This window comes from Carcharhinus amblyrhynchos, chromosome 6, assembly GCF_965287045.1.
Source record: "Carcharhinus amblyrhynchos chromosome 6, sCarAmb.v2.hapA, whole genome shotgun sequence".
Lineage (NCBI taxonomy): Eukaryota > Metazoa > Chordata > Chondrichthyes > Carcharhiniformes > Carcharhinidae > Carcharhinus > Carcharhinus amblyrhynchos.
The window spans coordinates 11,394,245-11,420,227 of NC_137329.1; the positions used below are offsets into that span (position 1 = coordinate 11,394,245).

General features: G+C 40.8%; 1 protein-coding gene across 1 annotated transcript in view; it reads right to left on the reverse strand.

Annotated features, from left to right (window-relative positions):
* The window catches only part of slc17a6a (solute carrier family 17 member 6a), a 62,649-nt gene extending 42,885 nt beyond the window's left edge, over nucleotides 1-19,764 (reverse strand). Inside the window, exons 1-3 of the mRNA XM_080191536.1 lie at nucleotides 19,274-19,764; nucleotides 17,279-17,531; nucleotides 16,684-16,802 (exon numbers count right to left, since the gene is read on the reverse strand). Of these exons, the coding sequence (XP_080047662.1) occupies nucleotides 16,684-16,802; nucleotides 17,279-17,531; nucleotides 19,274-19,359 (458 nt within the window). The 5' untranslated portion in view covers nucleotides 19,360-19,764. The remainder of the gene's footprint in view (nucleotides 1-16,683; nucleotides 16,803-17,278; nucleotides 17,532-19,273) is intronic.
* Nucleotides 19,765-25,983: the final 6,219 nt, after the last annotated feature.

A 25,983-nucleotide genomic window follows, 5' to 3' on the forward strand; every position in this document is an offset into this window, starting at 1 on the left:
ATGCATTGCAGCAACTCACCAAAGGTTCCTTTAACAGCATCTTCCAAATGCTCACACTTGATCTTTGAAGCAAGGGACCAGCACAACCTGCAAATTTCTTTCCAGGTCACACACCATTCCGAGTTGGAAATGATTCGCTGTTCCTTCAGTGTCACTGACTTAAAATCCCTCCCTAACAGCACTCTGGGTGTACCTACACCACGTGAATTACAGCGGTTCAAGAAGGCAGCTCACTACCACCTTCCCAAGGGTAATTTGGGATGGGCAATAAATGTTGGCTTTAGCCGAGAGGCTCAGAAGCAGGAATGATTAAATTATTTTTTTGAAAGGTGTAACACTGATGCTTACATATGTCATTCGGGTTAGTGTTCAATTAATAACTATCAAAATAATTAATGATTAAATATTGCAGCAATGATTGTACAATAACAATTACACATAGCTTTTCATTTGATTTTGTCTGACCACACGGATTTGAGTGATGTGCTTGTGAGGGGGAAGGTTTCAGCCCATAATTGTTCACTGCAAGCCCCACACTGAGTTCAAGCAGAGTTCCTGCAAATATTCATTTCAAGTCAGCACCCAGTAGAGCTTGATTCTTTGCCACAGCTGTGACCACTGGTGAACACTTCATTCTACAACCCAATCCCCTTCCCCTCAAAAACGAATCTTCGAGTAAATCCTTCAAATTGTAAACACAATCTCAAAATCTGAAATGTAAATTGGAAGGGCTTTGAACATTTGTCATGGCAATACTACAAATAAGGACACCCCAGGTGCAGGAGTGGAGATCCTAGATGGCTAATCTGTGCAACAGGGATGTATTTTTATCTGCCCAATAGAGCCTTTATATGAAATGCACAAAAGGTGAATTGAGAGAGGGTTTTAATATATAAATAACATTATTGAATATAACATATTACAACCTTGGTACTTATTGGTCAATCAGAATTGAGTGGCAGATGACTCAAATTCCTGTCGACTGTCCATGCAAAGGGGAAGCATGTAAAGGCTATCCTAGATTATTTCATTTTAACTCAAGTACAGCCAAATTTCTTACTTATATCATTAGCTGAGATGGACAAGGCTGCAGGGTAAGGCTGGGAGAATGGCATTGAGTAAGATGCTCCTGCACAGAGACAGCACAGAGATGATGGGGCGAATGGCCTCCTTCTGGCATCCAGTGTTCTGTGATTTGGATGTTTGGTGTTATTGCTTGAATGTATTCAACTGAATAATCAGTTAAAATTGAGTTGGCTTTGACTGAATCATGAATTCAGAAGTTTAATTTGTGAATAAGCCAAGTAACAAATCAGGTGGTTGTCCCTTTAAGGGCAACACTGTAGGGCAAGGGTCATTTGACTTGTATTGCTCTTAAAGGGACAATCACCAGAATAATCTGGAAACAAATAGTCAAGAGAATGGACAGGTGGCAGGGGCAATGGGCAGCACATTGGCACAGTGGTTAGCACTGCTGCCTCACTGCACCAGGGACCCGGATTTGAATCCTGGCTTGGGTCACCGTCTGTGTTGAGTCTGCATATCCTCCCTGTGTCTTCATGGGTTTCCTCCCGGTGCTCCGGTTTCCTCCCCACAATCCGAAAGATGTGCTGGTTAGGTGCATTGGCCACGCTAAATTTTCCCTCTCTATGTCGGAACAGGCACCTGAGTCTGGCGATTGGGGGATTTTCACAGTAACATAATTGCAATTTTAATGTAAGCCTACCTGTGACGCTGATAAATAAACTTCAAACTTTAGATTGTCCTGACAAAAATTCACAAATTCTTTAATGAGGTTTAGCACTTTTTTAATGATATTTATCGAGCCAAATACTTTAATTTGAGCTGTTATGTGTTTAACGCCAGTGCTCAGTTTGTTTTGCTGACCAGTAACTTTAATTAAAGTGGATGTTTAAATATTGGCCCAGCGTGTGCCGCTTTACCTGTCAACATCAAGCCTGGACCACGGGGGAAGTGGAGACTGCTGTGTGGCCGCTGGAGATGCTGAGAGATGCTTCTACACTCAGTATCCCCTGAAGGGGATACTGTTATCGACAAAGGTGGCAGAGGCGACAATCGGATCAAATAAAGGGACGGGTGAAAACATTCTGTCCTCGTCTCTTTAAGCTTTGGGGACAGATTACAGCCTCTCGGGACAGTCTCCATCACAAACTTCCCAGTTACAGCATATTTCCAGGGTTAAATGAAAGCAAACAGCTTTCAAACCGTAGCCCTTCATTGCTCAAATGGAGAATGCGAGGGAAAACCAGACAATCCCTTACACACTCAACGAATTGTTTAAAAAATGAATTTTTGATTTACATTTATTTTGCAAGTTTTTATATAGGGTAAAATACTGGAAAGTTGGGAAACGAATTTTGACAGAATCTCTATTCTGTAGACAAAGAAATTGCCTGGCAGTTCATTCTCATTGATTGATGAAATTTTAAAATATCCAGTAATTATGCAAATACTTTGTTGTTGTCCGTAAACACTAAAGCTTTACGCCAATGGCTAAATTGGTAATGAATGGAAATATAAATCACATTCATTGTTGACTCGGGACTGCGGCTGTTCCATCTTGACCAGAGAATAAATGGAGCGAATGCAGTGATGTTGTGGTGTTCTGACCTTTTTTTTAATTTTAAATATATTCTCATCCTCCGGTGACCTGGTGAGGTTTACAATGCCAAAACCATCAAGATGAGTTCCGGTTCTGTGGTGATACTGGCGGGAAGAGAGAATTCTAATTGCCCCAGTGTTGGAATTGGTAACGTGGCAATAATTTCAAAGGATTTAAAACATTACATCGGGTTTTATGTGAGCGCATATCTGACACTATGCAGGGTTGTAGGTATGCTGACGTGAAGAACATTATGCTACACTTAATATCACCTGGACATAGCAGTGATTCTGTACCTTTACACTGGAATGCCAGTACAGTGTGGGAACATTGTTGCAGTTGGTGATCCATGTGTTCTGGTTTATATCGGGACCCTCCCTGGGTGAAGGGCTGTTACCTCCGCGGATGTAATCGCAAAGTCCAAGATCGTTTGCATTACTATTAGAAACATAGAAAATAGGAGTAGGTCAGGCCATTCGGCCCTTTGAGCCTGCGGTGGCGCAGTGGTTAGCACTGCTGCCTCAGGAGCGCTAAGGGCCCAGGTTCTGTTCCCAGCTTGGGTCACTGTCTGTGTGGAGTCTACACGTTGCGTGGGTTTCCTCCCAGAGTCTAAAAGAAGTGCTGGGTAGGTGCATTGGCCATACTAAATTCTCCCTCAGTGTAACCGAACAGGTGCCAGAGTGTGGCGACTAGAAGATTTTCACAGTAACTTTATTGCAGTATTGATGTAAACCTTACTTGTGGCTAATAAATAAACTCATTATGATCCTAGTTGATCATCCAATTTATTAGCCTATAAAAACATAGAAAATAAAACTATTAAAAGCCCCTATTACAGTGGACTTTTCATTTAACTGAATGGAATCAAAAAGGCTTTTCGATCGAATGCAATTTTATCATTACGACACAGCTAAGTTACCTTTTAATCCACTTCGGCTTTAATTGTATGATAAAAGCAAATTACTGCGGATGCTGCAACCTGAAACAAAAGCACAAAATGCTGGAAAATCTCAGCAGGATCTGACAGCATCTGTGGAGAGAGAATAGAGCCAACGTTTCGACTCTAGGTGAACTTTCTCGTCAGTTCACTCAAGGTGTGGCAAGGTAGATGTACCGATGCATTGTGCGTCAATTGGACTGGAATTATACTGTCCTCCAAACAATCGCTCCTTTAGCCAACATGCGAAGAACTTTTGCATGACTGTGAGCGTCCATACAGAAACGAACCTTGATTAACATCAATCCGTTTGAATTTCATTGTCTTCCACAACTAGTACAACCTCGAGCTGAACTATCCGAGGTATTGGCATTTAAACAGCCTTTCCGTTTGACCGGTTTCTCAATGAAGTAGATGGAAAAATGAGTCGATGAAATTATTGGAATGCATTTGAAAATTTCCCACTTGTGAAACTGTTCGGAACAGGATTATTTTTAAGAAAATAATGTTTAACAGGAAAATATCATTCCATTTACTCAGATTATTTTTAAGGAAATAACCTGGGAAATCCTATTCGAAAGGTCAACCTTTTTGCCGTGAATTGTCAAAACTATTTAAATGATCAAATCCAAAGGATTGGGTTGATAGCCCATGCTAAATTGGTCGGGGGATTAGCAGGGTAAATACCTGGGATTACTGGGATAGGGCTTGGGTGGGATTGTCATCAGTGCAGGCCCAAAGGGCCGAATGGCCTTCTTTTGCAATGTAGGGATTCCCTGATCAAACTTTATAAACTGTTTATCGGATCAACACCATGGTATTAAAACAAATGTTTAAATTTAAATTTGAAAAATTATGTACATTTTTAATACTACAAAATCGATTTTTTTTCCAGTATGTTTTTTGTTTTATTTCGAAGGATCTGATCATGTCTATTGAATCTAATTTTCCAGCTCCTCCTTTTAAACTAAACAGTCTGCGTTGTACAGTTATTGCGGTGCAGTCATTCTAAGGCTACGAGGACTCCCTTCACTCACTGTGCAACACTGCTGGCCCTCACCGCGGCCGGTGTCAGAGGAAATCCTCCCTCAGGGTAAGCATAATTCACGCCATGGGGAACACATGTAGGCAGGTAGGCAGATAAATTGATTCAGCGCCGGTGGTGAGAGGCAGCCTATTATCTTTGTTAAAAGTGGATGCAGATGGATTGTGCATCGTGGCATCTGGATGAAAAACCCAAATTCAAAATCGGAGGAGAATGTCTGAAGGGTGTCTGTAATTTTAGGTTTGGGGACATCAAAATAATTGGTAATTTTATTCAGTTTCCTAATAAACTGAGCGTGGAGCTGGACTGGCACTAACTTAGTTATTCCTCAGTATTTTAGCTTTATTTTATTGGATTTCGCAAGTACATCAAACATTCACGTGCACATCATGAGGCTGGAGGAATTAACCTTTGCAATTCGTCATAGTCGCCTATAACCACAGCGGCTTGCTGTGAGGGGGAAGAAAATGATTCCCTAATTCAACTTTAGATTTGAGGAAGGTGAACGGATGCCTGCTTACTTCAGTGAGAAACACCTATACTAGAAAGTATAGCAAAGGCTATAGAAGATTGAAGCGAACATACTCAGAGGATAACTGGCTAGAATGAGGAAAGTGGTGCTTGACAAAATGAAAATGAAATTACTAAATAAGAATCTAAAAGGGAATTTTGTTCTTTTCCAGTATTTATATTAAAATGGAATTAGCATGTTACTGGGGTATGAGGGGCTTTTTAAATTCATTTTGTGCCTTGCCTGGAAACGACATTTATTGCCCACCTTAATTGGTCTTGATAAGGTGGTGGTGGTGAACTGCCTTCTTGACCTGCTGCAGTCCATCGAGTGTCATATCTGGGTTGGAGTTCCTGTTTTCCGACCCAGTGACAATGAAGGAAAAACGACATAGTTCCAGTCCTGATGGTGTGCCTCTTAGTGAAGAACTTGCAGGTGATGGTGTTCCCATGTATCTGCTGTTCTTGTTCTTCTAGGTGGTAAAACTCGTAGGATTGGGAGATGCTGTCGCAGGAAATTGAGGAGCTGCTACATCTGGCACACTGCTGTGTGTCAACGGTGGTGGGATTGAATGTTTAATGTGATGAATGGAGTGTTGATCAAGTGAACTGCTTTGTCCTGGGCAGTGTTGAACTTTGAGTGTTCTCATTCAGGCAATTGGAGAGTATTCCATCACACACATCACACACAAATGGTGGACCAACTTTGTGAAATGTGAAGATGAGTTACTCACTGCAGAGCTGCCAGCCTCTCACCTGCTTTTGTATTCACAGTATGTATATGGTTGGTCCAGTTACGTTTCTGATCAGAGGTTATTCTAGGATGATTATGATAGGGAATGACCTTGACCTTCTTGAAGTTCGATAACCTTACAATCACTGAAGAGGTGGTTAGGTAGACTGTTATTAGAAATGGTCATTTCTTGGTACTTTTGTGGCACAAATGTGATTGCTACTTATCGGCCAAGCCTGAACGTTGCCAAGGTCTGGTTACATGTAGGCATGGACTGATTCCGTATCCGAAGATTTGTAAGTGGTACTGAATATAAAAGTGACTATTTCCACTTTTGACTTTATGGCAAGAGGTAATGTCATTGATGAAACAGTTATAGATGGTTGGGCCTTGGATGCTATACTTAAGAGCTCCTGCAGCAGCCCTCTATGACCAATATAATTGGTGTACATCAATCACCACTCTATCACAAAATACCCAATATGACACCAGTCGCTGGGGAGTTTTTCCTCCTCATTCCCTTGACTTCATTCCCTTCACTTCAAATTTGCCAGAGCTCATTGATGCTACACTTGGTTAAATGTGGCCTTGATGTCATTTTCACCTCACTTCCAGAATTCAGCTCCTTTATCCATGTTTAGACCAAGGCATCATGAAGTCAGGAGCCAAGTGATCTGAACAGAATCCAAACTAAGCATCACTAAGCAAGTTATTGAGTAAGTGCTGCTTGATAGCATTGTCAATGATATCTTCCAACACTTTGCTAATGGTTGAGAGTAGATTGATAGGGCAGTAATTGTTTGGATTGTATTTGTCCTACCTTCCCTGGACAAGAAACATTTTGACATTTTTCTACATTGTCAGATGTTATCAGTATAGCCCAACAACTTGGTTTGAGATGCAGCTAGTTTCATTATTTTAGTGTGTGGGAAAAGGCAAATAATTGCTTAAGATGAATGTCAATCTGGGTATTGTGCACCCAAAGAGAAAATGTTGGAAAAGCTCAATGGGTCTGGCAGCATCTGTAAGGAGAGGGAAGATCTGATGTTTCGAGTCCAGATGACCCTTTGTCAAAGATAAAAGGTGTAAAATGTGAGAGATATTTATACTGCAGAGTGAAGGAATGACAGGGTGAGTATTCTGCAATTGCCTTGACATATTTAGATTGGTTGTCTTTAATAAGACATGACTTCCTAGCAACAAAAATGAATATTTTGAGAGCAATAAATATTAAATTATAAACCTGAGATCTTGATCAATAATTTAGCATTGTGGTTGGCAAAACATAAACAACAGAAGGGAAATCTCTCGTGGGGGAAAGAAAAGCAAGAGAGCAAAGAGTAGAGCATCTTTTAAGGGTTTTTTTTGACTACCTTTGGGTACAATGGTATGATCAGAAAGAAGCATCAAAACAAATTTAAAAGAATTAAAAGAGAAAGACACTGCTCACTCAACAGCCAAAAAAAATATTTAATTAAATATTTAACACTAGTCACATATGCAAGCATGTATTTTGTGTGCATCTGTGAGCTTCTACATGTCTGCATTGTGTGTTGGCATGTTGTCTGTTGATGGCTGTGTGTGTGGCAAAAAGGAGTTGGAAATCTAAATGATGATTTAAGCCACAAAATGGGATTGTAGCACAACTGCTTCAATACATTTATCTGAAATTTCACCCTGCACATTTTAAAGGAGGTGTTAATAATTTGTTATAAATGGTCTGGTGCCTCTGTTCCGATAAAGATGTGAGCCATCATGCCTATTATTTCAGTCTAATTTCAGGTTCCAAGTATTTTGTTGTTTCTTCCCTTCGAACCTGCAGATCTGAAGATTCCACAATAAAAATGATGTGCATTTTTCTATTTTAGCATGCACTGTCCATTCATTCATCAGTGTACACACTTGCTCACTCACCTTTCAAAAGATTTTGTGGGCAGAGGTGTCTGTAAAAAAAAAATGCTCCTCATTTATGATAAATGTCAGCATAGATAATTTTTTTAGACATATGAAGTTAATTATTAAAACACAATGAAACATTTGGGTGATGCTTCAACAAGTTCATTTGTTATTTGTCCAAATATCTCGACTATACTTTCATTGCATTGCCATTTTCTCAAGTAATTCAATCAACAGATTTTGTCTTTATTTAGAAAAGTAGCAAATCAAAGCACACTGTTATTTACTGATTTTATTGGGCCAAGTCTGTGATGGAGGATTGGCATAGGGTGATTAGTAGGCATAGGCAGGGAATGTTTATTAGCTACTGGCATAGGATAGTTAGTGGGTGCTGGGAGAAGATGGTTAGTAGGTATTGGCACAGGATGATTAGTAGATATTGGCACAGGATGGTTAGTGGGTACTGGCAGAGGATGGCTAGTAGGTACTGGCACAGGATGGTTAGTAGATACTGGTACAGAGTAGTTAGGACATAAGAACATAAGAAATAGGAGCAGGAGTAGGCCATCTAGCCCCTCGAGCCTGCCCCGCCATTCAGTAAGATCATGGCTGATCTGAAGTGGCTCAGTTCCACTTTCCCGCTTTCTCCCCATAACCCTTAATCCCCTTGCCTACCAAAAACCTATCTACCCGCATCTTAAATATATTTAGCGAGGTAGCCTCCACCACTTCAACGGGCAGAGAATTCCAGAGATTCACCACCCTTTGAGTGAAGAAGTTCCTCCTCAACTCCGTTCTAAACTGCCCCCCCCCTTATCTTGACGCTGTGCCCTGCTGTCCTTTCTGAGCGGGAAGAATCTCTCCACCTCTACCCTATCCATTCCCTTCATCATCTTATACGTCTCAATGAGATCCCCCCTCATCCTTCTAAACTCCAACGAGTACAAGCCCAGTCTATTCAGCCTCTCTTCATAGTTCAACCCCCTCAACTCCAGTATCAGCCTAGTAAGCCTCCTCTGCACTCCCTCCAAGGCCAAAATATCCTTGCGCAAGTGCAGCGACCAAAACTGCACACAGTACTCCAGCTGCGGCCTCACCAGTGCCCTGTACAGTTGCAGCAAGAACTCCCTACTTTTATATTCAATCCCCCTCACTATGAAGGCCAGCATCCCATTTGCCTTCCTGATCACCTGCTGCACCTGTAGGCTGGGTTTTTGCAACTCATGCACAAGGACCCCCAGGTCCCTCTGCACCATAGCATGCTGCAGCTTTTCGCCCTTTAAATAGTAATCCCTCCTACTATTATTCCTGCCGAAGTGGATAACCTCACACTTGCCAACATTGTATTCCATCTGCCAGGTCCTCGCCCACTTGCTCAGCCTACCTAGATCCCTCTGCAGACTTTCTACACCCTCCGCACAATTTGCTTTTCCACTTATTTTTGTGTCATCAGCAAATTTCGACACCCTACACTCAGCTCCCTCCTCCAGATCATCTATATAAATGGTAAATAGCTGAGGCCCCAGCACCGATCCCTGGGGTACTCCACTAGTCACCAACCACCAATCCAAGTAGCACCCAGTCTCTGCCTCCTATTTGACAGCCAATCCTCTATCCACGCTAACACCTTACCCCCAACTCCATGCCCCCTAACCTTCTGTAACATCCTTTTGTGCGGCACCTTATCAAACGCCTTCTGAAAATCGAGGAACACCACATCCACCGGTTCCCCTCCATCCACCGCACTAGACACATCCTCATAGAATTCCAATAAATTCGTCAGACATGACTTCCCCTTAACGAATCCGTGCTGCGTCTGCTCTATCAAACAATTCTTCTCAAGATGCCTCGCTATTTCTTCTTTGATGATGGATTCAAGCATTTTTCCGACAACAGACGTTAAACTAACCAGCCTATAATTCCCTGCCTTTTGCCTGCCAACCTTTTTAAACAGCGGCGTAACATTAGTCGTTTTCCAATCTTCCGGCACTTCCCCGGAATCCAGCGAGGTTTAGAAAATAACCACCAAGGCATCCACTATCACCTCTGCCATTTCCTTCAGAACCCTGGGATGCATTCCATCCGGTCCTGGGGACTTGTCCACCATCAGTCCCGCTAGTCTGTCGAGCACTACCTCTCTAGTGACAGTGATCGCATTCAGGCCCTCAACTCCTACCATCGTTCTATCTTTAATACCCGGCAAACTATTCGCGTCCTCCTCCGTGAAGACCGAAGCAAAAAACTTATTTAAGGCCTCAGCCATTTCCTCATCCCCCACCACTAAATCCCCCCTCTCATCCTCTAAGAGTCCAACATTCACCCTAGCCAGCCTCCTCCTCTTTATATATTTATAAAAACTCTTACTATCCTTTTTTATATTTAGCACTAGTTTAGCTTCATAGTCTATCCTTCCTTTCTTTATCAACTTCTTTGTCATTCTTTGTTGATTTTTAAACCTCTCCCAATCCTCTACTCGCCCACAACTTTTTGCCACTCTAAACGCATCAGCTTTTAATTTAATACTCTCCTTTATTTCCTTCGTTAACCATGGCTGATTGTCTCTTCTACAATCCTTCTTTACCATTAGAATAAATTTCTGCTGAGCACCAAGAAAGATCTCCTTAAAGATCCTCCACTGATCCTCAGCAGTCCTACCGACCAATCTGCGCCCCCAATCTACATTTGCCAATTCCTCTCTCATCCTATCGTACTCCCCTCTGTTCAAACAGAGGACACAGGTCTGTAGGATTGGTTAGTAGGATTGGCACAGGGTAGTTAGTAGGTATTGGCATAGAGTAGTTAGTAATTATTTGCACAGGATAGCTAGTAGGTATTGACACAGGATGGTTAATAGGTATTGGTACAGGATGGTTAGTAGGTATTGGCAAATGATGATTAGTAGGTATTGGTACAGGATGGTTGGTAGGTGTTGGCTTTTCTTCTTCCAGAAACAAACTCCCAATTTTACAAGATGAGGAATGAAATTGTAATGTGACAGTTTTCAAGGAATAATGTCACCTGGGTTTTAGTTTATTCAACCCACAAACTCCACAAAGTGGTTAGAGAAATCTTGCAAAAGTCACATTGAAATTCCATATAGTAGAATGAAACTTATATCAATAAATAATGCCCTCCCAACAACTGGCTGAATTTATGCTAACCTACTAACTATTCAACTGCTTGAAGTGAGTGACTCGACTTTGACTACAATTCTCAATACTTAATATTTCTTAAAATTGTCCATAGGAAAACAGAACCTCCAAGCTAATACACAAAAAAGCTTTCTCTCCAGCCCTTTCAACTTTTTAACATGTCACACATTATCTCAATGTGTCTCAGTGACGTTCTGTGCATGACAGGCTCTGTTATTTCATTGTAACCAATAGACTGGTACAAATAATTACATGGTGATGTGATTATGTAATATTTATTAATGCCTTGAAGACTCATCACAAAACAACTGCACAAAATGACCTCACTGGAATCTCCACCAGAAGAAACCCAATCCAAGCCACATAAAAAAAATTGTCAACCATTTTCAAAGAAACAAGTGAACATAAGGGTGGTTAGCACTGCTGTCTCACAGCACCAGGCTTCCAGGTTCAATTCCAGCTTCAGGTCATTGGCTGTGTGGAGTTTGTACATTCCCCCCATGTCTGCATGGGTTTCCTCTGGTTTCCTCCCACAGTCCAAAGATGTGTGGGTTAGGTTGATTGGCCATGTTAAATTGACCCTAGCGTCAGGGAGATTAGCAGGGTAAACGTGTAGGGTTCCGAGAATAGGGACTGGGTGGGATTGTGGTTAGTACAGAATTGATGGGACGAATGGTCTCCATCTGTACTGTGGGGATTCTATGACTCTAAATGTCATTGGAATGATTTCTGGATGAAAATGCTATTTCATCTTTCTAACTAACTCAACTGTGCGTTTGCGGTTTATATCACTTGGAACTTTCAATTTGGATTACAGTCTGCTACCGACCTCATATTGTCCATCATTCTCCATATAATTAATTCGGATGTCAGATACAATAACAGATTTCTAGCTATAAATAAACTTAATGTATTCTGAATTAAGTTTGATCGAACTATTTAAGTTTTAAATGCTGCGCTTCTGATCCGAAACATGCTAGTTCAGAGAATGAACCTTTGGGGATCTGGTTAATGCTGAGGGCACGGATTGTTTCCACTGAAGGTGTGCTTGTACATCTGATGAGACTATTTTACATGGGTGGTTTTCCTCCACAACTTCTCTCCTCATTGGCGCTTGTTCATATACAATGCAAAGTGCTTTTTCCAGAAGGAAGACTTCTTGGAAGAGCATTGGAAGCACTTAGTCTCTCTCAGCGCGGTGCTCAATTATCCACTCTCTTCACTTCTTAACTCGGAGGCGGAAGTGAAATGCAATCGTTCTCACCTGGAAACCGGAAACGGCTCATTGGGAGGTTGGTGATTGGATAATGAAGCACTGCATCATAGATAACGTCTTGGCGAGGTCGGGGAGCGGGCAACGGGGATTGGAGTAATTCGAATTCAAAAGCGGGATTTTTTGACGTTTAAACCTGATGAAAACATTCTTTATACCTCTTGGAGAAATGAAGGTAGTTAAGAGGAAGAAGATGGCAACATATCATGAACTCATTTGTAAGATTCCATTGTCAGGATTGTTAGTACAGCGGTGAAATTCACATGGACGTGACCAATGTAAATTTACAAAAGCAAGGTTTTGCCTGTGGAGAATTGATCGATCCGAAAGTTGAACAAGTCATTAATACCAGTGCATCATGTGCACGTTTAAATATCATGCTCAACATGTAATACTCGCCTTCATTGTGTTATAAACAGACACAATGAACAGTGTGTTATAAACAGACAGAAGGCGCATAATGGACACCACACTCTTTGAAAGACCAATTCATGATGGAAATCGGGCATTTATTCCACTTTGCATTATTTTTCTCGGCAGATGTATATTGTCACGCGATCTCACGTACAAACTATACCGGAAGAACAGACCATGGCGGCGAGACATCCCATAATCATTGGGGGAAAAAAAACCCATGAACAATGGGGCTCAGCCGGCAGCAAATTTAAACATAGGCGTTCGATTGTCTAAAAGCTACTTTTCTACCCATTGTTCCTAAATTGAATCTCACTTGTAAAATGACTGATATCAAATGGTAGATCTGTTGTATTTATATTATGATTAATTACACGCGACCAACAATTAAATATAAAGCTAAGTAATTTACTGTTAAAATCAAGCGATATATATATTCTTTTGACAAGCCTCAAGTGTCTAAAAATCTCCAGTAAAACGTTTGGGTGAGTTTGCAGGAACTAAACATTACCAAAAGATGACACCTTATTCATGATTGACATATTTGGCTTGTGCGGAATATCTGTAGGGATATAGACTTGGACGTATTGGGAACTATGAATTTTGCTTCGTTGAAACATTTTTTTCCTATAGCTGCAAATCCCCCAGAAAAGATTAATTGTGAAGATTCAACGGCATTTTGCCGATTACAATCTGGGGTACTTCAATTCAACAGGCAAGGTGTTATCTCATGTGGCAAACTCTCTTGTAGAATTGTTTTTTCCCCTCAATTCCTGTAGGGACGCGGGGAAGGATTAAATGCCACGTTGGACCAGTTATTGGAATAGAGATATGGAAAGCATTTCTAAACCTCAAGCACCCGAGCGTTAGCAGCGCAAAAATTAGTTGCTGGCTGATGTTATTTGCGGGCAATTCGCTACAAATTTAGAAATGTGCAGACGGCAGCGGGGTTTGCCCCATATCGTTAGCAACTCTTGTTTCTAACGTGCTGTTGATTTTCGTGATAGAGTCTGGCGGGTATCAGTAGTTCCCCATCCTCTGCTTTCGCTCCAACAAAGCCAACAGGACCTTACACACCATGACACGAACAAAACTGGTCCATCACTAACTCCTGGACTAGGTTATCGGGTGAATCCTACTGTCACCAAGAAACTTGCTTCCCTCCGCCGACTCACCGCCGCCCTTGGCGTGAATCTCAACGGGCACCACAACGGGGACCCACTCAGTAATCTGGCAGCGTCTGACAAAAGGCTTCCTGCAAATCGAGACGGACTGGTAAACCTTACGCCCCCTCGCCCAAGTAAAAGATAGTGAATATTCCTTCCTAAGCCCAACCCCATTGTAGGTAACAGACAGGAACCCGTTGTTTTCATATCTCAGTTGATCAATTCTGACCCAATGCGTTGTCGCAGAGGAAGGTAGCATCGAGAACAATCCTAAATCTTTCCCCTCATATTTTGCCACAGTTTCTATGAGGTGGGAAACGAACTGACCTCAGAATTACTGTGTCTTAGCTGCAGGAGAACAAATCTTCCCCCCTTCCTTGTACAATCACCTCGTCATCGTGACAAAGGATCTTTTCAAGTAATTCGTAAGACACCCGAAAGTCCGCTCTGCCTCTTAAATATGTAATTCCGAGCAGATCCTGGCGAAACGGGCCAGTAAATTAGAGTAAAGTCAAATAAACCGTGTCAATTATGTAGAGACACACATACACACATTTGCCACAAGAGCTATAGCTAATGTCGTCTTGAAAGCAATGTTTCGGCCTCAACTACATTCGGTAGTATTGAATTCCACACATTTATCACCTTCTGCGGCTATTCTGAAAGCGAAGCCAACTGCTTATGCCAAAAAAGTGTCAATTTAGTCGTGAATTTACAGAATGAGTAGCGGGCTTTAACGCTAAAAGATCAACAAAAGATATTCCAATAGCACCTTCATTCCAAGACTGCGAAATGGTGTTGTAAGATATAAAGCGGTTAGACCAGATCTGCCATATGAGAAGAGACTAAATCGGTTAGTATTATATTCACTGGAGTTTAAAAGAGCGAGAAGGGGTTTCATAGAAACTTACAACATTCTAACAGGGTCAGACAAGGTAAATACAGAAAGAATGTTCCCAATGGTGGGAGAATCCAAATTAGGGGCCATAGTTTGAGGATAAGGGGTAAGCCTTTTAGGATTGAGGTGAGGAGAAATTTCTTTACCCAGAGGGTGGTGAATGTATGGAATTTACCACTATAGAAAGCAGTTGAGACCAAAACATGGCCTGATTTCAAGAAGAAATTAGATATAGCTCTCGGGGCTAAAGGGATCAAGGGTTATGGGGGGGAAGAGGGGAACAGGATACTGAATTTGCTGAAAATAATGAATGGTGAAGCAGTTCGAAGGGCCGAAAGGCCTACTCCTGCTTCTAGTTTCGGAAAAAAACGGCATGGAGATGGCGTTAGATACTATAAAGCAGTTAAACCGCATGGGAAGCCTCAATCTTAAGAAATTATTAAATATGGTTAGATAGGTCAGCGACTTAGGCCAACTTTTGAGGCCCGCGTTGTACTAAATATGTGCCTGTATTCTTATCCTTGTGCCTCCGAGTATTTCCTATGTGTCATTCAGACGATTTTTTTTTAACTGTTCGAACCACCGTTTCTATTTGTTCGCTGGCAATTCCCAGGACACAGACATTCGTGTCTCAGTGTAAAGCTCACTCCTCCTGGGCTGTATTGTCACCAAGTATAATTGCAGACTCTGTAAACCGCAGGCTTATAAATGAATCTGCAGTGCAGGCTGCGGGTTGGGAATTCTAGTTTCCTAGTAATGGGGGGTGGTTTGAGACATCAGTAATAAAAATGAGTCATTCGAACAGGGTTTCATCATCAGACGAGAGGGGAACTTGACCTAACACCGTGCAACTTGTGGAAGATGCGTCCACTCAAAATCCTTTTCAAACCACAATAACTCTAAAACCGCTTGGTCTCTCCCCCGTTAATTATCGGGGGGGGGGCGGGGGGGTGGCGGTGGCTGGGGAGCGGGGGGGGAGATCGATCTTGGCGCATTACTATTCCAATCACCACGCACCCTGGCAACGTTGACACTCGAACACGTTCCCCTGCAGTTGAAGTGTCACGGGGTCGTGCGCTAACAGGTAAAATGGGCACACGCGTCCGACTGGCTCAGAACGAATTGGACAGGCGCTAGGATCCAACCAGCACAAGTGCGTGACTCGGATTGAGATGAACGAGGTTCGAATCTCAGGGGATCTAATTAACAGGTTGGATGGAAGCACCATCCCCCACCCCACCTTTCCTCCACCATGTACCGAAATATCAGCAGGCTCCGCACAAACAGAGCGCCCACAACCTGCTCCCCAATTCTCCTAACCCTTTGACACGACGTTTGAAATTTTACATGTCTATCGCACCCATCATCATCTCTTAAATCCAATTTAAACACTGGTCGGCCGCCGCAATTGTCTGAAAATGCACTATTCGGTTCATTCACAAATATATTGGTATGAATATGATTTGTTTAAATTATTCACTTTGTGCCCACGCAAACACAAATAAAATGATCTTGGATCATGTCATTCTATGGTATGATTTTGCTATTCCATTATGTAACTAAAATATGCTTTGAAAGCTGGGGGAAACATTGTATATATAAAATAAATCAGATCTCAATGAACTGCACTCATTTTCCCACCCAGACTGTTCTCCAAAGAAGCTCGGAATTGTTTAGGATTTTTTTTGCCAATAACAATGCAGAAATGTTAAAAAACAACAAATATCACAGATGGTCGACATTAATTCGTTAAATAAGGATTCAATTTATTATAAAGACAACCTTAGGGTGGTATGCGGTGCAACTTGTCGAGTTTTTCTCAGTTTTCACCCGAAAAAAACATTAAAATTAACATATTTTCCGTCCAGCACTTTGTGCTTAACAACCTACTTCGAATAATTCAAGATGTTTAGTTTGAAAATCAGCCAGCTTTGGGGTGAAATAAGTGTTCGAAATCAGGATCGAGTATAAGTGACTGCTGCCCCAGGAGCCCTGGCAAAATGCAGCAACATCCTTTCAAGGGTTCGTGAGCTTACCTGTTTGCTGCCAGTCTGGACGCTATGTAACCTCCGGGGATCTGAGTGACGATATATCCCCAGAAAAAAGAACCGTGGATCATCCCCACAGTCTCGGGGTCCCAGTTAAACGTCGCTTTCTTGCGAGGGGGAGAGGGCGAGAGAGAGAAAGAAAGAGAAAGGAGGGGAATGCAGATCAGGTTATTTCATAGATGACACTGGAATAAATCCTGCAGTTTATATTCACAGACAGAGAGAGTGTAGTTTAAAAAAATGATGGAACAAGTGTTTTAACATTAGGGTTGAATTTATTCAATGATTTGGGATCCGTTCAGTTTATTGTAAGGGGCGAACGGGGAGGGCTAAATTGGGCCCAGTTATAATCGTGTTGGCATGTTCTAAATTTACCCTGCTTTTCTTAGAAAGAAAACAAATTAAAAACACAAGCCATGAGGATTACGCTATTAAACCTTTTTCTCCAATACTTTGTTTTTCACAAATCTGGGACCAAATTGACCAGACTAGAGAGAGAAGATTGCGGAAGGATTTAGTTTGGGGGATTTAGATGAATTCCGTGGAGGTTTTAGATACGAGAGCAAAGGCGTGCCTTCCTCACCTTCTTGACGATTGTGTTCCCGTGATGGATGGTGCTGTTGTTCACCATGTCCACGATGGCTACGCCAAGGTTACACCTGATCCCGAAGGAGATACAGAAGCCCAGGCCACTCATGATGGCGATGATGTACCTGCGAGGTAGCCCAAAGCAGGTACAATCGCAGAGCGGCGGCTTGTTCGGCCGGACATTCTGCACCCTTCCATCTTCCGTCAACTCGATGTTTTCACCAGGCTGTTGCCTCTTTTCTAGAACTCTGCAGCAGGGGGGGTGGGGGGAGATAAACACAATCGCCCGAATAGAAATCTTCTTTTAAATTCCTCACTACCGCTTGCGTCTAACATTTGTAACATTAAATAAACACACATCCCTCTGTTCTGCTACCTTTACGCCTTTGCAATCCGCAGAAGAGGTGCATTGACATTAGATGCTCTTATATTATCATTATTTTATTGCCGCTAGATATCCTTAAATATACATCAAGGCGGGAAGTAATAAAATCTTCGCCTGCAATATGTCGGTGTAATATATGGTCAGGCGTAAGTCCAGAAAACAAGCTATATATGAATGAGGATAGGTATTTCCAGTTACTACTGGGATTGTTTTTTTAAAATAGATGTCCACATAACAATGAGAAGCTTATGTGTATTTCAGTGCGCACTGCATATGTGCTTTTGGGATATTTATTTATCAAATGCCTTCCTTTGGTGAATGGTAAGCATGAGATAGCGTTGCCAGAATGGAAACATAGTTTACTGATTAAAACCCCATCTGGAATAAAATAGATCTTGATAATAACACGAAGAGCAAAGTCAAATGTGTAAACTCTGATCTATTTTTGTTTCATTATGGAGGGAATAATATTCCTGGTTAAAATGTAACTAATATTTATGACGGAAAAAAACCAAATGAAAATGTTAACATCCAAAGCTGTTGCTCTGTTTAACTGTAGTGAGTAGAAGTGTTAGCCCATCTAACAATACAAGTCCTATTTGAGTATCTAAGTTATTGTCCAACAATTTACTTACTGGCCAAAGTATAGCGAAATATGTATTAAAACATAACATTAGATGTTGGTGAGTGCGAAAAAAACTATAAAGCAAAAAAAAGTGGCAATAATCGATTAGTAAGCCAATTTAGGACAGCAGTGTTTTAAATGCGCACATTCATTCAACCAATATTTATTTTAATCATGAATGCATCCAAGTCGCTGTATTTATGCACACTCTATACATCGAATTAGGTATGTGTGCTGAATTAACTTTAGTTGTTTTATGGAAAGCTTTGACTTGTTATGCCACGAAAGTCTACATTAAAATAATCCTTGATTATTTTAATAATATAACATTATATAATTGTCGTTTAGCTGGAAGGGCAGAGCGGTGAATATGTTACTAAACAGCTCGATATGTATGCAGCCCGGTGGATCACTGTACACAAAAAAAACTCTCCAAATGCAGAAACAGACATTCCTTCTGATATTACTTATTTACAGGTTTCCTGGCTGATTCCTAAGGTGGAGGAGAGCAGACACAGAAACTTCACATCAGGAATGTAATGCCATAAAAGCCGATTTTTTCAAAGAAAAAACTTTCAATTGCCACAGTTCCTTCTTGGCAAATCTAAAAGAAAACACGTTTAGCATTGTAACCGCTCATGATAGACATGGCAGCAATCCTGATTTAATGGAACAAAATTGTAAGCAGCCATGTTTAACTGACTATATGAGTCCTATTAGATGAGAAAAGCTAAATGGTTAAGTAGGAGGAAGAGGAGAGAGCGAGAGTGTTGGGTGGTACGATGTCAGACATGTACATCTATGTGGCATGAATTGGATCAATAGGATTTCTGATTATTCTACCGTCTTAATAATTACATACTTAACAATATTCACATTAAACGATTCCCCAAAAAACAGAAACCCTCTTGCACAATGATATTAATACCTTTATTTAAAAAAATGAACAACAGATTGGCAAATATTGTTAGTTGCCTTACCTGTACAGGTGGCCAAGAGATTTCCCGGCAAAATTTTTGAGCCCCTCTTTGCTCGGAGCAAAAACCCGTTCCTTAACAGTATTCATACCCGTTCAGAAGGCGCTCAAGGTGTATTCTCTTATGAAAGTCTCATTCTAGAGATAATGATTGTTCATTAGAATTAATTCGGTGGAGCGATGTGGTGCTCTCGAGCTACAGAGGAGCGTGCGACTCCTACATAAGAACTGATATGCTGCTGCGATTCGAAGTTCAAAGAGGAAATGAGAAAGTCTTATTTGGCCGCCCGCACCCAACCACTGAAGATTTGGAAACAGCCATGATGTTTGGAGAATTCTGCTTCAGAAATGCAATGCTGCTGTAATTTCTTTTTTAAATCGAAAATCCTCAGATGTAGATCTCGGCTAATAAAGTCTATACATTGGCATGACTTTTCTCTCAATCACAAGCAGAGACTTAGCTGGCATCATCGATTATTGTGGGGGGGAGTTTAGACGGGTTGTCGTGGCTGCTAGCTCTTTCAGCACCTTGGACAGCGGCAGTGCGCAAAGCAGAGTGCAATGGGACCAGAGGGTGTGTGGGTGTAGCGCCAACTTTCTCTGGGATTTGAACAGGATTTCAGCAAATCCCTCACCGTCACCAGGCTCTTTCTCGGGTCGGTGGATGCTATGGAAACGGCATCAGAGATCCGATCATCTCGCCACAGGTTTCCAGGCTGCGCCGAGCTTGGGAGTTTATTAAAAATCGACAAGTTTCTCCCGCAATTCTCCTGTGTTTTCCCCCTGCTGACGTAAGGCGTTCATTCTTAACCCTGAATGTGTCTGGGCTCCTCTCCCTGTTAATTTATTAAATAGGTATCAAGACTTAAGTACACCTTCATTGGTCTCTCCCTGCCCTTTCCTTTTTTTAAAAAAAATCAAGATCACAGACGTCTTTTACATAGGTAAGACGGCTACTATGCAATACAGCACACTATACAGTTCTCTTTTCTAAATATAAATAGTATTTTTTTCAGATATTTAACATGATCCCCCTGAGAGCAACATGCACTGATTTGAACAGGTCTGACATTTAAAGCAAAACCCATTAGGCACCTACAAAAAAAAGTCCCACATCATAATTTTCCTTTAATGGAGAAATGATGAGTTTGCCTTCTCATGGCTTGATACAAGGTCTAAAACTTAAAAAATGCTTGACCATAAGATCAAACATGCTGCAGCACCAGTGATCTGGAGTGACAATGGTTGATTGAAAGCTGACTGGTTCTGGTCCACGACTCCGCCTGGTGGCTCAGGCTGACACTGCCCAAACGACAAATGACTGCAGATGGAAGAAAAGGAACGGGGAATGGTGAAATGAAACCTCGAGCTACTTTTCATGTCAGGTTTCTTTTTCCTCCAAAAAAATCAAGTTTCAATATCATTCGACTTTGGCTGTCGCGTAGAAGAGGAAGGCGCTAGACAGAAATGCATTTTAACTCTAAAACTGAAATGGCAAATGAAGCTGTTGCGTTTTAGGGCACATTGATTCTTATTCCATAAGAATAATATTATTCAGCTCAGGCACTCTATCCCATATTTTAACTCATTTCTAAATAACCACTAACTATTAACTGCTATACATAACAACAGTTTATTAATGCTATTTAAGCAAAACATTCCGAAAAAAAAACCTTTTTTCCGCCACGAGTCTTGTTGTAAGTGCATTGAACGTATTGATTGAATTTTTACCACACTCCACGACATTCTAATACTTGCATCCTTTCATGAAATATATATTCTCTCTGTTCAATCCTGTCAGTAAGTTGTTTTGTTCACAAATACATCATCCTATTTTCAATTTCCACATGTTACGTCTGCACTTTATTGAATTCAAGGCAGATTCCCACAATTTTCTATTCATTGGAAAACCCATGCAGCAGACCTCTATACACCACTTCACCATTTTGTTTTTACTGCAATGTAGAGATTTTTAAAAACTGGGATCAGTGACAACTTATCATTAATCCCAATGGGAAAAAAAGTGCCTATAAACACAACATTAGCGCTTCATGTCCATAAAGCACGTTTAATGGTTACTCTTGATTGACCTTGCTCCCTATCTGCAGTGCCTTGTGATATTTGCCAACAGAACTATATATGAAGATACTGTGCCTTTAGGCAACATGTTGAGATATTGCTTATAAAGGTGTGTTTAGAATTCAGACCTATTTTTCAGAGTGCCAATTTGTCCAGGAAAACCTTTAAATTAGTAGGTGGGAGAACAAGTTAAGTACTCATTTTAGATGTGGAATCACCAAGGTATTTGTATGTACTTTGGTACCTCCTGGGGTTTCAGAGTAGCATTCTGATTAGGTTGATTGACAGAGACTGAGTCATGCAGTTAAAGGGAGAAACATTGATTTTATTTATTATTGTCATATGTATTAACTTAGTGAAAAGTACTTTTTCTTGTACACTATACAGACAAAGCACACCGTTCAAAGAGAAGGAAATGAGAGTGCACAGAACGTAATGTTACAATCATAGCTAGGGTGTAGAGAAAAAAAACCAACTTAATGCAAGGCAAGTCCATTCAAAAGTCTGGCAGTAGCAGAGAAGCAGCTGTTCTTGAGTAAGTTGGTATGTGACGTCAGATTTTTGTATCTTTTTTCTCAAAGGAAGAAAGCGGCAGAGAGAACATCCAGGGCACGTGGGGTCCTGAATTAAGCTGGCTACTTTTCTGAGGCAGCGGGATGTGTAGACAGAGTCAATGAATGGGACACTGCCTTGCGTGATGAATTGGCTACATTCACAGCCTTTTGTAGCTCCTTGCGGTCTTGGGCAGAAGAAGAGCCATACCAAGCTGTGGTACAACCAGAAAGAATGCTTTCTATGGTGCATCTGTAAAAGTTGGAGAGCGTCATAGATGATATGCCAAATTTCCTTAGTCTTTGAGAAAGTAGAGGCATTGGTGGGCTTTCTTAACTATAATGTTGACATGCAGGGACCAGGATAGACTGTTGGTGATCTAGACACCTAAAAACTTAATGCTCTCGACCCTTCCTTCTTTGTAGCTTTGCTTGCAGCAAAGAAATACTGCTTTCAGTTTCATTTTACAAACAATGGAAGTTGCTGCCAGACGAAAGCAGTCTCTCTCTCTCTCTCTCTGTAAAGGCCTCAGGGCCCTAGGTTGATAACGCAAGTCACCACAAGTATGCTTGTGCTTTGCTAACAATTTTAAAGAGGTTTAAGTCCATAAGAGGAATATTGTTTAAATTGATACTCATGGCGATAGATTAGCAGTTAAGACTTGTATCTTGTCAGGTTTAAGAACTGTGCAAGTTAAAAGCTAAGCTAATTCATTTGTTATGGTTAAACTGCATTGTTAAATAAAGTATGTTTTGATAAAAGCTTCCCAGTTTGTTAGTAGAATTGCACCTGGAGTGAAACATCTTATCCTTGCATTGATGGCAAAATAGAAAATTGTTCAGGTGTAGTCTGGCTTCGTAATATATCTTGCAGTTTCTGATCTGTAGCTTAACACATGAAACAGAACTGTTATTAATTGTTCCACATTGTAAAGCAACTTCTAATCAGTCTGGATCAGTCAACAGAAGCAAATCACCCAACACAGTTGTCCTTGCTCAAGGATTTATTTTGATTTTACAATACAGAAGACTAGCTCCAACTGTTGTGTTACTATATCTGTGGTTTTATAAATTATAACACAACTCTCAAATTGTGAAATAATGGACAGTCAACCCTTCAGATCTAAACATAGTTAAAGTTGACAAGGTGAACAGCACAATGAAACAATTGCTTACAATGTGTTTCAAATGCATATCTTAGGCAGTCTCTTGTAATTGAAGGCGAGTTGCTTTCACACTTCTTTAGTTCTGGAGGGCAGAGAATTCTGTCCAATGTGCAGCCTTTGCCTTATGTGGAGTATGTGACGTTTGAAGGGTGAGGCAGATTAGTTATTTAAAGGTTTGTGTGCTTTGTCTGATGCCTCAGCTTTGCTTCAGTGTGTTCCTGATGAAGGCTCTCAATGCCTTTCCAAATAAACTTTTTTCCCCATTTTGGTCAGTTGCAAGTGAGCAAGTGAAGGAATCCCATAACTAAGTAGGAATGCCTGATCTTCAGGTATGTTTTGAAGACATCCTTAAAAACGTTCCTGTTGTCCATTAAGTATACTTTGAACCGGTGTACCAATTTACTCTTAGTTTTGGGTTACACTCACATTTAATATCAGCATGGTTTGTAAGAGAGCCTATTGACTATTACCAACAGTGTCTTCTTCCTTTTATTATTTCTTACCTTCACCCATATGGATTCTGTGGATTCAGAGACTTGGACAACTTAGAGCAGGCACTTGAGAAATATCACCAGCAATGCCTTCACACTACCCTCCAAAGTCAAAGGAAAAGGTAATCCAACAGCAACATTCTCTTCCAGGCCAACATGCCCAGCACCAAGATGCAGTTCACTCTGAAGCAACTCCCTTGGATGGCAGTTACTCATCTGTCTGATACCAGATTCCTGATCCATGGTTCTATTTGGACCTTAAACACAGTAGGAGAACTATGTATAACCCAGGGAGGAAGCAGTCTAGTCATTGTGTGAACAATTAACAAATAATATTTATTAACTTAAAAAACGCACACAAGATAGACATTTAAGTGTATTAATGACTATATACACAATAAACACAAAACTATCCCTTGTTTTCCAAACTACCTACATTTAACTGAACTACAAGTCAAGCCTTTTCCCAAACAACATTCAAAATTAAGTAACTCTGAGTTAAATCTAACAAATAATTACTAGATTAATGACTAGGTTAAGTTGGCCATGTCCAGACAATAGTCTTTAGGTTCAATGAAGACAGAAAATGGCTATTCTTTCAGGAGATTAGAACTGCAGCAGCTGCAGTTGTAGAATTAACTAAGGGGAAGGAAGTGAAATAGCTAATATTAGAACTGCAGCAGCTGCAGTTCTAATGTTAGCTGTTTTACTTCCTTCCCCTTAATTAATGTTCTACAATTATACTATATTGTTCACCTTATGGAGTCAGTTTTAGGCAGGTACATATCAATTTCCTCATCTTTCTACTTTGTAGTTAACACCTCTAACTCCACTGTTTCCTGTAGGCACCTATGTAAACTACTTGTTCACCACATCTTAGCATTTCTCCAGCCATCTGCCTCAGATCAACTCCATTTTACTTTGTATTTGAATCTTAATTTTCCCCATTTCTTAACAGCCACTAATAATAGCTATTCTGTAGGATAAAGAATAAATCAGGGGATATTGAGGGCATGTAATCAAGGGATGTTGAAGACAGTACATTAATCATGGGTGACATTAATTTTCCCAACCCACATGAAAAGTAAATTGGTAGAGGGAGCCATGAGGAAGAATTCATGGAGTGTATTCCAGCCAGTATCCTTGAACAATATTTTGTGGACTCAACCAGTGATCAGGCTATTTTGGATCTGGAAATGTGTAATGAGGCATGTTTAATGAAGAATCTGAGTAAAAGATCACCTAGGAAACAGTGACCATAATATGGTAGAATTTAGCATTCTACGTGAGAAACTTGGATCAGAAACAACTGCGCTAAGTTCAAATAAGGGTAATTACAAAGGAATGAAGGTAGAGTTGTCTGGAGTGGACTGAGAAAAAGTTTAGCAGTAAAGACTGTTGGTAAGTAATAGTAGGCATTTATGGAAATATTTCATGACTCACAACAAAAAGATATATCCCAGTGAGGAAGAAGGATGCAATAACCTCAGAAAAGAAATTCTAGCCTCAAGTAAGTGACCTTTACTCTGAGGTCTTGCCATCTGGTCCTAGACTGTCCCACAAGAGGAAACAACCTCTCAGTATTTACCCTGTTAAGCTCCCTGGGAATCCTATGTCTAAATAAGGTTGCGTCTCATTCTTAAAGTTTATAAAGTTTATTTAACAGTCACAAGTAAGGCTTACATTAACACTGCAATGAAGTTACTGTGAAATTCCCCTAGTCGCCACACTCCGGCGCCTGTTCGGGTCAACGCACCTAAGCAGCATGTCTTTCAGAATGTGAGAGGAAACTGGAGAACCCAGAAGAAACCCATGTAGACATGGAGAGAATGTGCAAACTCCACACAAGACAGTAACCCAAGCCGGGAATTGAACCCGGGTCCCTGGCGCTAATGAAGCAGAGGTACTAATCACTATGCTACTGTGCCGCTTTCTTCTAATGAATACAGGTCCAACCTACTTAACTGTTCCTCAGAACGAAATCCCTCCATACCCAGGATCAACCTCGTGAACCTTTTCTGTACTGCCTCCAATGCCAATATATCTTTCCTTAGATAAGGAAAAAATGAAGAGATTGAAAATGTTGGTCTTGCTCTTATTATTGAACTGAATCACCTCAGAGTGCATCTCAATTCCTGGAGAAAATATGAATATTATTGCACTTTGCTGTTATAAAAAAAGAGCTGTTTTGTAATGTCTTTCAGATTTCATATGAATAAAGTATATATTTTGCAAAATAAGATAAAAATGATCAAAGTTTGACTCAGAGCAAGATCAGGTGCAATGCCTTTTCTTGTCAGTTTGGATCTTATGTCCCTCTTGTAGGGACCATGAATTGGATTCAATTTCAATTTGGTTTTTGAAACAAACAAGGAGATGGATTCAGGCTCGTTCAGCCCACCTTGGCTTTGTAACTTTAAGAATGAA